Genomic DNA, 12,364 nt, shown 5'->3' with positions numbered 1-12,364 from the left:
TTTAGGAATCAACAGTATTTATATTACTGTATTTAGTGCTATACATTAAATCCAGATTTTGTACCAGTGCCACAGGTTTAATCCTCCGTAGCTTGCCGATAGCCTCTTCCAGCTCTCCAGTAGAGATCCCACACAGCAGGTTGATGATGGTACGGACCTCATCCACTAGTAGGTTAAGATTGCTTCCACACTTTGGAGACAGAAAATAGAATATAATAGACATACATTAGAAACGTGTGTATTATGTGTATGCCACTGTAAATGTCCTCAACTTTGCTTTTGGCATCAAAGGTGTAACTTATGCATTTACTAGAGCTGTACTGGGATACTTGATTGCACAGTTAGCCGATATGTGTATTGATGTAACTAGACCAGAGTCCTGAACTACTATGTGCTTTGAGGAGTTAGGGAGGTAATTTTAGTCAACTCTTGWGTTCAACTCGGGGATAACCGGTACCAYGAAAGTGGCTCACCTTTAAGCCAGGTAAAATTCTATGGCAACGCATCCTTCAAAACGAACCTGCTACCGGGCGGGCAGGCTAACTCTGGGCTAACTGCATTTATCCTGAACGAAGTGTCCGAGCCGGGAGTTGAGGACCAATCAAATCAGATTACCTTCCTCTCGCAAAGATTGTGTCATCATGCCCTTCATTTAAAGCTGCACAATGCAGAAATCGCTCCGCCATTTCCTGGTTCCTAAAATTCTAATAGTTTGCCTAATTTCAGTTTATGTGACAAAACAAGCAAGTATAGTATAGAGAATCATTGTACCATCTAAACCGCTGTGAAATATTTTTTTCCATAACCAACAATATTGTATTTTCAGTTTGTTTTGAAGCTGGTGTAGAAAACCGAAAGTAAAAGAGGCAAAAAAAAGAAACGTAAGAACAGGAAGCATAGAAATAGCACACATAGAACAGATCTACCGCTTCTTAAGACTTGATTTCAATGTAAATGACAGATCTATAACTCACATTTCATATTGCAGCTTTAACGAAGACGACTGATTTAATATTTTATTAATCAAATGGTTTTTTTTGTGTGTAAAAAAAAAAAGAATAATGTTAAAATAACTATCASATTACACATTTAGTAATGACAAAATGTATTTCAAACTTCATGTACAGTAAAACGTATTTTATTTTATCAATAGGAATTGGGAAAAAGGCGCTTGTGCATTGATAAGGTCACCAAAGCACACCAAAGACGGCATTAACGATAAGTTAATAAAATAAAGACGCTACTTTATCAAGCCTATTTAACACCATAGCCTGATGAATTTTCAAGATRACTTTTCTGTCATTTTGATTTCTGGCACAAATGAAAATGTCCACCCGGCACAGCCAGAAGAGGACTGGCCACCCCTCATAGCCTGGTTCCTCTCTAGGTTTCTTCCTAGGTTCTGGCCTTTCTAAGGAGTTTCTCCTAGCCACCGTGCTTCTACACCTGCATTGCTGGCTGTTTGGGGTTTGAGGCTGGGTTTCTGTACAGCACTTTGAGATATCAGCTGATGTACGAAGGGCTTTATAAATACATTTGATGTTTCAGCATTGTCTCAATGAAGAGTTTGGCGTCCRACTAGCCATGTGTGACATGCACACCCAGTTAACAAGCCTGCTAGAGTTAGCAGCAGGAGAACGAGCTATATCCACTGTATTGGTACGGACGAAACCTAAAATGGAATGTGAAGCTAACTGAAGCTGGTTCGTGTTAGAGAAGCCTGAGCTGGAATGTGAAGCTAACTGAAGCTGGTTAGTGTTAGAGAAGCTTGAGCTGGAATATGAAGCTAACTGAACTGGTTCGTGTTAGAGAAGCCTGAGCTGGAATGTGAAGCTAACTGAAGCTGGTTAGTGTTAGAGAAGCCTGGAGCTGGAATGTGAAGCTAACTGAAGCTGGTTAGTGTATAGAAGAAGCCGGAGCTGGAATGTGAAGCTAACTGAAGCTGGTTTCGTGTAGAGAAGCCTGAGCTGGAAAGTGAAGCTAACTGAAGCTAGTTCGTGTTAGAGGAAGCCTGAGCTGGGATGTGAAGCTAACTGAAGCTGGTTCGTGTTGTAGAGAAGCCTGAGCTGGAATGTGAAGCTAACTGAAGCTGGAGCTAGCTTTGATTCAGCAGCCACTGAAGTGCCGGATGGGCGGGGTTTTAAGGTTTGCACCAACAATCCACAAGTCACTTTCCAAAACCCTAGAATGACTGGAGTCAAGGCTCAGGAGAACCAATAATATTTGAACCCAGGATATATTGTAACCAACCACTAACCTTGCTCCTCATCAGTTTGTTAACCTCCTTGTTATAGCAACTCAGCTTCTCCTGGAGGCTTATCCTGACAGAGGGAGAAAAGAGAGACAGAAGAGAGAGAGGAAGAGGAGAGAGAAGAGAAGGAGAGAGAGAGAGGGAGAGAGAGAGAGAGGAGAGAGAGAGAGAGGAGAGGAGAGAGAGAGACAGAGAGAGAGAAAGACAGAGAGAGAGACACAGAGACAGAGGACAAGGAGAGAGGAGAGTGAGAGAGAGAGTGAGAGAGAGTGAGAGAGCGTGAGAGAGCGTGAGAGAGCGTGAGAGAGAGTGAGTGAGAGTGAGAGAGAGAGAGAGAGAAACAATAAACACAGTGTATCAAAAGAAAGGACGACCAAGGCACTTTCATATAATGAATTAAAATGCCTTATTTTGTATTGGCATGCTCATGGAAAGAAAGTTTAAAAACTCTGACACGTTTCATGGTCTTTTAGCCCTCCTCATAAGTGAAAGGTGTGCCTTTTTGTTGGGGAAGAAAATAATTGCATAAATAAGACTCTCTCTATAGTGTTTTAGATAATCAATAATCTTTTGGTCTGAGCCAGTCACTCGTACCCTAAGAGACAACAGCATAATGATATAGAGCAGACGTCAAGTCTGCATTGTACCTTGATGTGTTGAAGACACAAGCAGAGCCAAGGAGCCGGTACAGCTGACATGGAGCTCTGTCATCATCAACCTTACAGAAGGAACACAATACAGTCTATTTTACTGCATAGCAACTAGGAATACACAAACATCTCAAATAAATACACCAGGTATTAAAATCAGATCAATAAATCATATCCACAAAGTTAATTGTGTTTAGGCAGGCCAAGTTTTTATGAGTCTGCCTCAAACGACACTGTAAAGCCACAATCTGTAATTTGTAAGCCCCACCACATTTTTTAAACATTGAACAGAAGAAACTATTGCAGATTGCACCTTTAAAGTATGCACGTTCCATTTGCTTATAGCTTCTAAATGCCAGGCGTGACGCGGAGGTAAACGAGCAAAGTCTAGGAATCAGGGTGGAGGTTTTCCACAGCAACACCAGCCCTCACCCACTCTTCCCTCTCTCACTCTCTCTGTATCTCCGTCTCTCTCTCTCTCGCACACACCAGCCCTCATCACTCATTCCCTCTCTCTGTATCTCCGTCTCTCTCTCTCTCTCGCACACACCAGCCCTCACTCACTCATTCCCTCTCTCTGTCTCACTCTCTCTTATCTCCGTCTCTCTCTCTCTCGCACCACACAGCCTCACCTCACTCATTCCCTCTCGCTGTCTCTCTCTCTGTATCTCCGTCTCTCTCTCTCTCGCACACACCAGCCCTCACCCACTCATTCCCTCTCTCTGTATCTCCGTCTCTCTCTCTCTCGCCACACCAGCCCTACCCACTCATTCCCTCTCTCTCGTTCTCTCTCTCACACACCAATCCTCACTCACTCTCTCTTCTCTCTCTCTCAACACACCAGTCCTCACTCACTCATTCACACTCTTTCTCTGTCGCTCTCTCTGTCTCTCTCTCTTCTCACACCACACCAGACCTCACTTCACTCACTCACTCACTCCCTCACACACACACCACCAGCACGCCCCTGAAGGGAAGCGGCCTGGCTAGGAGCCAGCCAGGAGACGTAGTTAGAAGGAGACCATTGCAACATGAGCAGTTTGAAGACAGAGCACTGAAGCCTGTCTCTCCTTGGTTAATGTTCTACTGACTGACGTTTGGGTGGGAAAGCAACACTCAAAAGAAAGCCGTGTGAAACCTTTAGTCCTGTATGTCTTAGTTGGTGACTGTGCCACACACTTGCAATGGCCATGATCACATACACCCTACTAAAATGTAATTAATTGTACTAGATAAAATCTCTTCTGATAAGTGGGGTGTATTATTGTTGTTGTTATTGGTATTATTAAACTACTTACGTCCCTTGCCAACAGATTCTGTAGTGTGTTAACCTGTAGTAATCTGAGAGGGACTCCAGGAACACTTATGATAGTTCTGGATGCTCCCGTGCATACCCAGCTCCTCCTCACTGAGGAATACAACAAATAAAGGCATTTAAGAACAGGAACGTACAGGAAGACACAATAACAGCCGACATGAAGAATATCACACAAGGAGTAACAGCAGACATGAAGACTATCACACAGGAAGTAACAGCAGACATGAAGACTATCACACAGAAGAGCAGACATGAAGAATATTACACAGGAAGTAACAGCAGACAAAGAATATCACACAGGAAGAGCAGACATGAAGAATCACCAGGAAGTACAGCAGACATGAATATATCACACAGGAAGTAACAGCAGACATGAAGAATATTCACACAGGAAGAGCAGACATGAAGAATATTACACAGGAGTAACAGCAGACATGAAAGAATATCACACAGGAAGAGCAGACATGAAGAATATCACACAGGAAAGAGCAGACATGAAGAATATTACACAGGAAGTAACAGCAGACATGAAGAATATCACACAGGAAGTAACAGCAACATGAAGAATATCACACAGGAAGTAACAGCAGACATGAAGAATATCACACAGAGTAACAGCAGACATGAAGAATATCACACAGAAGTAACAGCAGACATGAAGACTGATCACACAGGAAGAGCAGACATGAAGAATATTACACAGGAAGTAACGCAGCAGACAAAGAAATATCACACAGGAGAGCAGACATGAAGAATATCACACAGGAAGTAACGCAGACATGATAATATCACACAGGAAGTAACAGCAGACATGAAGAATATTACACAGGAAGTAACAGCAACATGAAGAATATCACACAGGAAGTAAACAGCAGACATGAAGAATATCACCAGGAAGAGCAGACATGAAGAATATCACACAGGGAAGAGCAGACAGAAGAATCAACAGGAAGAGCAGACAATGAAGAATATTACACAGGAAGTAACAGCAGCAGACATGAAGAATATCACACAGTAAGCAAGCATGAAGATATACACAGGAAGAGCAGACTGAAGAATATCACACAGGAGTAACAGCAGACATGACGAATATCAACGAGAAGTAACAGCAGACATACGAATATCACACAGGAAGTAACAGCAGACATGAAGAATATCACACAGGAAGAGCAGACATGAAGAATATTACACAGGAAGTAACAGCAGACAGGAAGACTATCAGCTGAAGCGTTATTGTGCAGGGAGAGATACAAAACAAAGGAGGGCTTGTCCTCACACTTGGAATTAGGTCAAGGCTAGGAGGGTAGAGTTTCCTGAGGACTAGAGAGGGTAAAGGCTGGTTTATAAACGACAACACAGGGCAGCAGGGTAGTGGTTAGAGCGTTGGACTAGTAACCGCAAGATCGAATCCCCGAGCTGACAAGGTACAAATCTGTCGTTCTGCCCCTGAACAAGGCAGTTAACCCACTGTTCCTAGGCTGTCATTGAAAATAAGAATTTGTTCTTAACTGACTTGCCCTAGTTAAATAAAAGGTTAAAAAAATAAAAAAATATCGAGACAAATGTCACTGCTCAAAACCACATTTACATTTTTATACTCCGGTGGAACGTCTATAGACGGGACAGATCTGTCTCTGCATCCGTTGTCATGGTTACCTGACTGAAACCGCAACGAGACAAAAACAAGTTATACGATTCTACTGCTTTTATTTCGTCACACTCACAAACATAAGATATTTTCTGTTAGCTCGACATTCATTTGTAAATAATTATCTTGTTGTGAGTTTATTTTCCTGTAATAATAAATACAAATTTGCTAAAGTTAAGACATTGTCAGCTATGATATGGTCATTATTTGAACTGGCTAGCCAGCTAGCTAGGTAGCTAGCTAACGAGCTTGAAATGAACCAAAACATTGTCTAGAAAGTTTATTTTAGTTGTTGCTAGATTGACACCTACTAAATTCATGATTAAACGGATTGGGTTCATTGCTGTTAAGATACACCAGTTATGCTATTTTGGACCGGCAGGCTGTTAACGCAGCCTGTCGTTTCTGTGTTTAGACTTTTTTCATAACGACGCCGACGACATGTCTGATGTCGGACGACAATAGAATGCTCGCGATGTCACTGCGACAAATGTCTACAGACGTGTCGATAGAGCAACGGTATAAGCAGCCTGAAAGGGGAATGAATGCAGGGAGGGCTAGGGAACGGTGCTTGGGTTGGAGTTAGGTTTGCGGAGCGGTATACTTACTTCCTGAGGTACTCCTCAGAATCACACAACTTCAGGAGGTAGTATCCACTGTCTCTTGGGTTAGTCTGTTCCAGGAGCAGCAAGATCTCATCTATCAGGGTCTGGACTGTCTTGTTCACTGGAGGAGAGAGAACAAGGTGGTCAAGGTCAACAAGGTGGTCAAGGTCAACAAGGTGGTCAAGGTCAACACGGTGGTCAAGGTCAACACGGTGGTCAAGGTCAACACGGTGGTCAAGGTCAACACGGTGGTCAAGGTCAACAAGGTGGTCAAGGTCAACAAGGTGGTAAAGGTCAACAAGGTGGTCAAGGTCAACAAGGTGGTCAAGGTCAACAAGGTGGTCAAGATCAACAAGGGGTTAAGGTCAACAAGGGGTCAAGGTCAACAAGGTGGTCAAGGTCAACAAGGTGGTCAAGGTCAACAAGGGGTCAAGGTCAACAAGGTGGTCAATGTCAACAAGGTGGTCAAGGTCAACAAGGTCAACAAGGGTTCAAAGTCAACAAGGTGGTCAAGGCCAACAAGGGGTCAAGCTAACCAACAACTCTAGACACAGTCCCAAAAAATCCATATGGAGATTTAAACCTATCTCCCTTTTTCTAAAGACACTTTAACGTAACACACAATGAAAAATACAGCAATACGTCTGGGATAAACCATTACATCTTACATATTCTTTTAGACAATTTGATTGCCGATACACTTAAACGTGAACAGAAATTAAGTTGCCATAATATGTGGAAATATAATTGTAGCTTAGCTAGCACACGTTACAGCGTTATATATATATATATATATATATATATATATATATATATATGCGTGAGCTGTGTGTCTTACTTACACATGGTGGGAATGGGTAATTGGTGAAGGACAAAGGGAGTGGACACATTGACGGTGATCTCAGCCTTCTGCAGTAATGAGGGGTGGATAGGTGACACACGCCCCCACACCACCCCTGAGTTAGACACCTGGTCAGTGTGGGGGTACCTAGACACCAGTCTGACAGAGAGAGAGAGACGGAGAGGCCTTTAGAACGTTTTATTTATTTTTAATGAAAGTGCACCGCTATGGATCATTTCTTGGTGTCTCAAGAAGAAACTTGAAGAGTGGCAACGCAAAGACGTTCCACGGTTCGTCTTATCTTGAATATTAAAATGATTCATTGGACTTGAAATTCAAACATCTTAAAAAAGGGACATGACTTTTCTTACTTGGACGTCAACATGCAGAGAGAAGCCAGCTGTTTGGTGCTTCCTTGTGGAGTGTCTATCAGTTTGATGTTCCAGGTATCCAGCTAAAAATATATAATACTGTATATCCAACTTAGTAGAAGCTTTTATTCAAAGCGACTTACAGTACAGTGAGGGCATACATTTTTAGTATGTGACCCCAGCAGGAATCGAACCCACGACAAAGACAAAATAAAGCCGCATTGACTAAAATAACACTTATTGTTAAAGGTCCAGTGCAGTCAAAAAATGTGATTTCTCTGTGTTTTATATATATTTATAAAGAATGAGTTTGGAATAATACTGTTAAATTGTGAATTGTGCTCTTTTAGTGTAGAAGCTGTGTGAAAATAATGCCTGACATTTCAGCCTGTTTGGTTGGATGGAGTTTTAATAGACCAATAAGAAAGAAAGTTTTTAATTTTCCCCTTCCTACTCAGACCACTCCCAGACAGTCCTAGCAAAATTATTGCTTGAGAAATTGCTCTTTTTTGCTAAGAAACTAATTTTGGTTTCCTTTTTTAACAATTTTTTTTAACAATTTTTATTGAAAACAATGACAGTAAGGTATTTAATTGTTATCCAGAAATGATTTGATATTGAGATAAAAAATGCCTGCATTGGACCTTTAACATGTTTCCCCCATCTCCACAAAGATATCTTTGTTTCCAGTGAACGAAATCCCCATCCCGCAGTACGCTAGTTTTATCTTTGACTTTTATTTTAAAKACCCTCTTGAGGTTAGAAACCTATTTTGCGAGGGCCAAACCAGTGATACTCACATGACTTTCTCTGGCTGTATTAAAGCGGTTCAGTCTGATAGTGGGTACAGTCAGGTCGCAGGAGAACCTCTTCTGAGCATTAGTCAGCAGAGCTGCCCTGGTGATTCTCCTCCGAGGGGGTACTGGAGGCGGTAGTGGGGCTGCTCCTCTCTGGGGGACCTCTGTCTCCTGGGTCCTGTATATGTTCAAGAAAAAATTAAAAMGTGTTATATAATTTATTACATGAAGTTTATTGGACAGGGATTTATATACAGTACAAATAAAAAATAKAAATCAGAAAACTTGATGAATGTTATCAGATATAGTTAACACAGCTAATTTTCATATAATAATTAGATGCTTACATTTGTCCTATTTCACACATGTACAAGTGCGAATTGGAAATGTGTTTTTTTGCATATGGTATTCCCCCTGAGAATGGTGTCAGAGCCAGGGATCAGCAATTATAGAGGAATTATGGTTAAGTGGCTTGCTCAAGGGCACATCAACAGATTTTTGACCTAAGGGGCTCTGGGATTTCAAAAAGTGACCTTTCGGGTTACTGGCCCAACGCTCCTAACCACTAGGCTACCTGCTGCCCTTGTCCATGGCAGGTGAACATTAAAACCATTCAACATACCTGAATCTCAGGTAGGAGTTTGGGTTGGGGACCCCTCCACCCACCCCCTGGGTGTTAGGGTCATTGGAGCCCCCATTGCCTCCGCCCTGGGACCAGAGAGGGGAGCGGGGTTGGGGTTGGGGCTGGGGCCTGGGCAGGGACAGGGCCGAGAGGGAGTTGTACAGATCCCATTCCTCCTCCTCTAGAAAGACAGGGTCCAGATCAGCTAAGTCTTCCTGGTATCGTTCCATGAGGCACGCTGGGAAAAAGTTGTCTTCTTGTCTCTGTGAGTCATAATCCGTAATCAAAAGGATTGATTGGGTACTAAAGTAAAGACATGCAACTCCTGTGTCTGTCAGACTTCACAACTCAATGACCAATCAGTGTACTCAGTTCAGTCCATGGCATGTTGAACTCTGGGAAATTGTGGTAAAAAAAAAAATAGGTTGGTAAACCCTAAATACAAAAACAAATACAAATCAGATGCCACAGCTCAGTGGTAAATCAGTGGACTCTGTGTTCACTCTGTGGCATGTTGAAGTCATGGTGTCATCAAAGAGTGTATTGTAATTACTGACAATACAAATATGTAGTATGACATTCGCCAAATAACTGAAGAGTCCCTTACAAAAAAAACAAGATCGCAGTCAGAGTGCAGTATAACTGCAGTACAATGAAGTATAACTGCAGTACAATGAAGTGTAACTGCAGTACGCTGCAAATGCTGCATCCAAAATAACACTGTTTTTGTTTTACTACAATAATTTTGCAGTGTTTTACTGCAGTTACAGTGAGGTATAACTGCAGTACAGTGCAGTTATTCTGTAATTACGGAGTCCAAAATAACACAGGCGGTTACTGAACTTTACTGCAGTTTCAAAACTGAAATATTTTTTAACTGCAATATTGTTTTGTAAAGGCTAGTCTACAGAGCTAGTAGTTACATGTACACATACATACATACATACTTGTTGTACTGTGTTTTCAATTGTCTTCACAATTGTTTGACACGGATATACTCAACACCTAAGTATTTCCCGACAACAACAAAAAACAGTCATTTTTTGTATGTAGCCTACTTCTGCAGCACAAACGGACAATATTACTAAACCATCATTTCAGTTAGTCTAATAATTAACAGACTTTTCAAAAGGTTAACAGGACATTTTACCAGAGCCCGTTTCAGATAGCTGTTCTTTTTGAGACTGTAGGCTAGAATAAAGTTCAAAACCATTATTTTGAGGACACCACTATTTACATGTTTTTACTGACCACAGAGAGGGACATTTGGGTCAGCCTGGTCCATATTTAACAACAACACAATCATACATTTGCTATAATTTCCAGACAAGATAAAAGAGGGCACAGATCATATTTCTGACCGCCCAAAAATATTTCAGGAAAATAATATTTATGCCTCAAGTTTCAATAGTAAAAAAAAAAAAAAAACTCGTTAAAAAACTGTTTAAGAAACATAATTGTGTGAAATGTAATAGCATTACTCATGTCAGAGTCTTACCGTCAGAACTCCGACATTGTCACAGCACAGTAGGCTACCTGTCAGGGCGAAGGTATGAAGGTATGCGTATGCACCGTAGACGACTGTGCGTCAATTAACAAGTCAAACTACTATCAAAGTATAGAATTGTTTCTGGATCGGTTTCCCCGGCTATGCTAATCATAGCTCTCCACGGTGGCAGTGGCGTCGCCGGTAATAAACAAAGTGCTCGAATGCGCGCTCTCCTCGACAAAGAGCTTGTCCTCACGGGTCGCGCGTAACTCTCTCGCGTAACTCTCTCTTTGGGGTGCAACCAGGCCCTCTAGTGGAATGAAATAAACATTACAATAGTGAACAGATGTGGACAAATCTGCCTAAATTGGTGGTAGACGTAGAGAAGGCTATTACAGCTGCCCATTATGTAGGCTATTTGTGTGAATACTTTAACAGAAAATATATTTATTTCTGTAGTGTATGGCTTCCCCAGAATAGCTTACTCTATTCTATATTAATTTTTTAAATCTTTATTTAACCAGGCAAGTCAGTTAAGAACAAATTCTTATTTTCAACGACGGCCTAGGAACAGTGGGTTAACTGCCTTATTCAGTGGCAGAACGACAGATTTTTACCTTGTCAGCTCGGGGATTCGATCTTGCGGTTACTAGTCCAACACCCGAACCACTAGGCTACCTGCCACCCCTAGTGTATACTACATATATTACGTATATTACATATCAGTGTAGAATACAAAACGTAAGTCCTCTAATACATTTACTCTTTAAAGATAAATTAAAAGTTAAATGTAGGTATGTTATAATTTCCTCCATTACTGTAAATACACGTATTACCAGTTCAACTCGGACTCTTCTCTGCAGTCGCCTCTCCTCATTGAGGAATGTCATTAAGCAGGTTGAGGTGTACTACTGTTGCCAGTAGTGTTTTCCCTCAGCTATACTGTGTCCTGTGATGTTTCCTCAGCGTCTACACATGTATAGATGTTAGAATTAGACCTGTTATCTACATCAGAAAAGGGATGTACACTTTAAAAGGTCAATTCAAACACAGGTAAGTTGGCAATCATTTGAACAAATATGTTTCGTTTTTTTTTGTGTCGCTTCATTGCCTGTGAATTGACTCTTTTTTTWAAAAAGTTGAAGCATTAGTACTAACTAGTTCTTTTAACACACTAATGCAATACAACATTCTGGGCATTTGTACAACTGACCATATATCAAACTCTATCATTACAGTGAAAATTAGGAACTTGAGACACTGAGACAAAGTATTAGAAGAGGAAGAGGACTGACAGCGTGGGGGTATACTATAGAGACATGGATATCAACAGCACATCTCCAGACATTTCAACCCCTGATCATGGAACGCTGTTCCCTGTGTACTATGTACTCATCCCCTTCACAGGGTTCACATTGATAGGGTGCGTGATAGCACTGGTAAGTGTACACTTATTTATACGTGGCACAATCAACTTAGTGTTCGTAAACTTCTGACCCACTGGAATTGTGATACAGTGATTTATATGTGAAATAATCTGTCTGTAAACAATTGTTGGAAAAATTACTTGTGTCATGCACAAAGTAGATGTCCTAACTGACTTGCCAAAACTATAGTTTGTTAACAAGAAATTTGTGGAGTGGTTGAAAAACGAGTTTTAATGACTCCAACCTAAGTGTATATAAACTTCCGACTTCAACTGTACATGTATGTTAGTATGATAGGTCTGGTGTAGAGATACATGTATGTTAGTATGACAGGTCTGGTGTAGA

General features: G+C 41.3%; 2 protein-coding genes across 3 annotated transcripts in view; one reads left to right on the top strand and one right to left on the bottom strand.

The window, feature by feature from the left end:
* Window positions 1–10,831, bottom strand: part of pik3c2g (phosphatidylinositol-4-phosphate 3-kinase catalytic subunit type 2 gamma) — a 54,322-nt gene extending 43,491 nt beyond the window's left edge. Inside the window, 11 exon segments of the mRNA XM_024138170.2 lie at window positions 65–190; window positions 2,258–2,321; window positions 2,899–2,969; window positions 4,200–4,257; window positions 4,259–4,309; window positions 6,476–6,593; window positions 7,315–7,472; window positions 7,685–7,767; window positions 8,485–8,659; window positions 9,104–9,498; window positions 10,602–10,831. Of these exon segments, the coding sequence (XP_023993938.2) occupies window positions 65–190; window positions 2,258–2,321; window positions 2,899–2,969; window positions 4,200–4,257; window positions 4,259–4,309; window positions 6,476–6,593; window positions 7,315–7,472; window positions 7,685–7,767; window positions 8,485–8,659; window positions 9,104–9,333 (1,134 nt within the window). The 5' untranslated portion in view covers window positions 9,334–9,498; window positions 10,602–10,831.
* Window positions 10,832–11,490: 659 nt separating this feature from the next.
* LOC112070726 (small integral membrane protein 29) overlaps window positions 11,491–12,364 on the top strand; it is a 4,592-nt gene continuing 3,718 nt past the window's right edge. For both annotated transcript variants that reach the window (XM_024138168.2, XM_024138167.2), the window contains exons 1-2: window positions 11,491–11,645; window positions 11,831–12,031. In XM_024138168.2, coding sequence (XP_023993936.1) covers window positions 11,912–12,031 — 120 coding nt within the window. In that variant the 5' untranslated portion in view covers window positions 11,491–11,645; window positions 11,831–11,911. The remainder of the gene's footprint in view (window positions 11,646–11,830; window positions 12,032–12,364) is intronic.

This window comes from Salvelinus sp. IW2-2015, unplaced genomic scaffold, assembly GCF_002910315.2.
Source record: "Salvelinus sp. IW2-2015 unplaced genomic scaffold, ASM291031v2 Un_scaffold1405, whole genome shotgun sequence".
In the NCBI taxonomy this organism is placed as follows: domain Eukaryota; kingdom Metazoa; phylum Chordata; class Actinopteri; order Salmoniformes; family Salmonidae; genus Salvelinus; species Salvelinus sp. IW2-2015.
The sequence above is the reverse complement of the archived record's forward strand: the minus strand, read 5'-3'. Positions and strand labels throughout refer to the sequence as shown.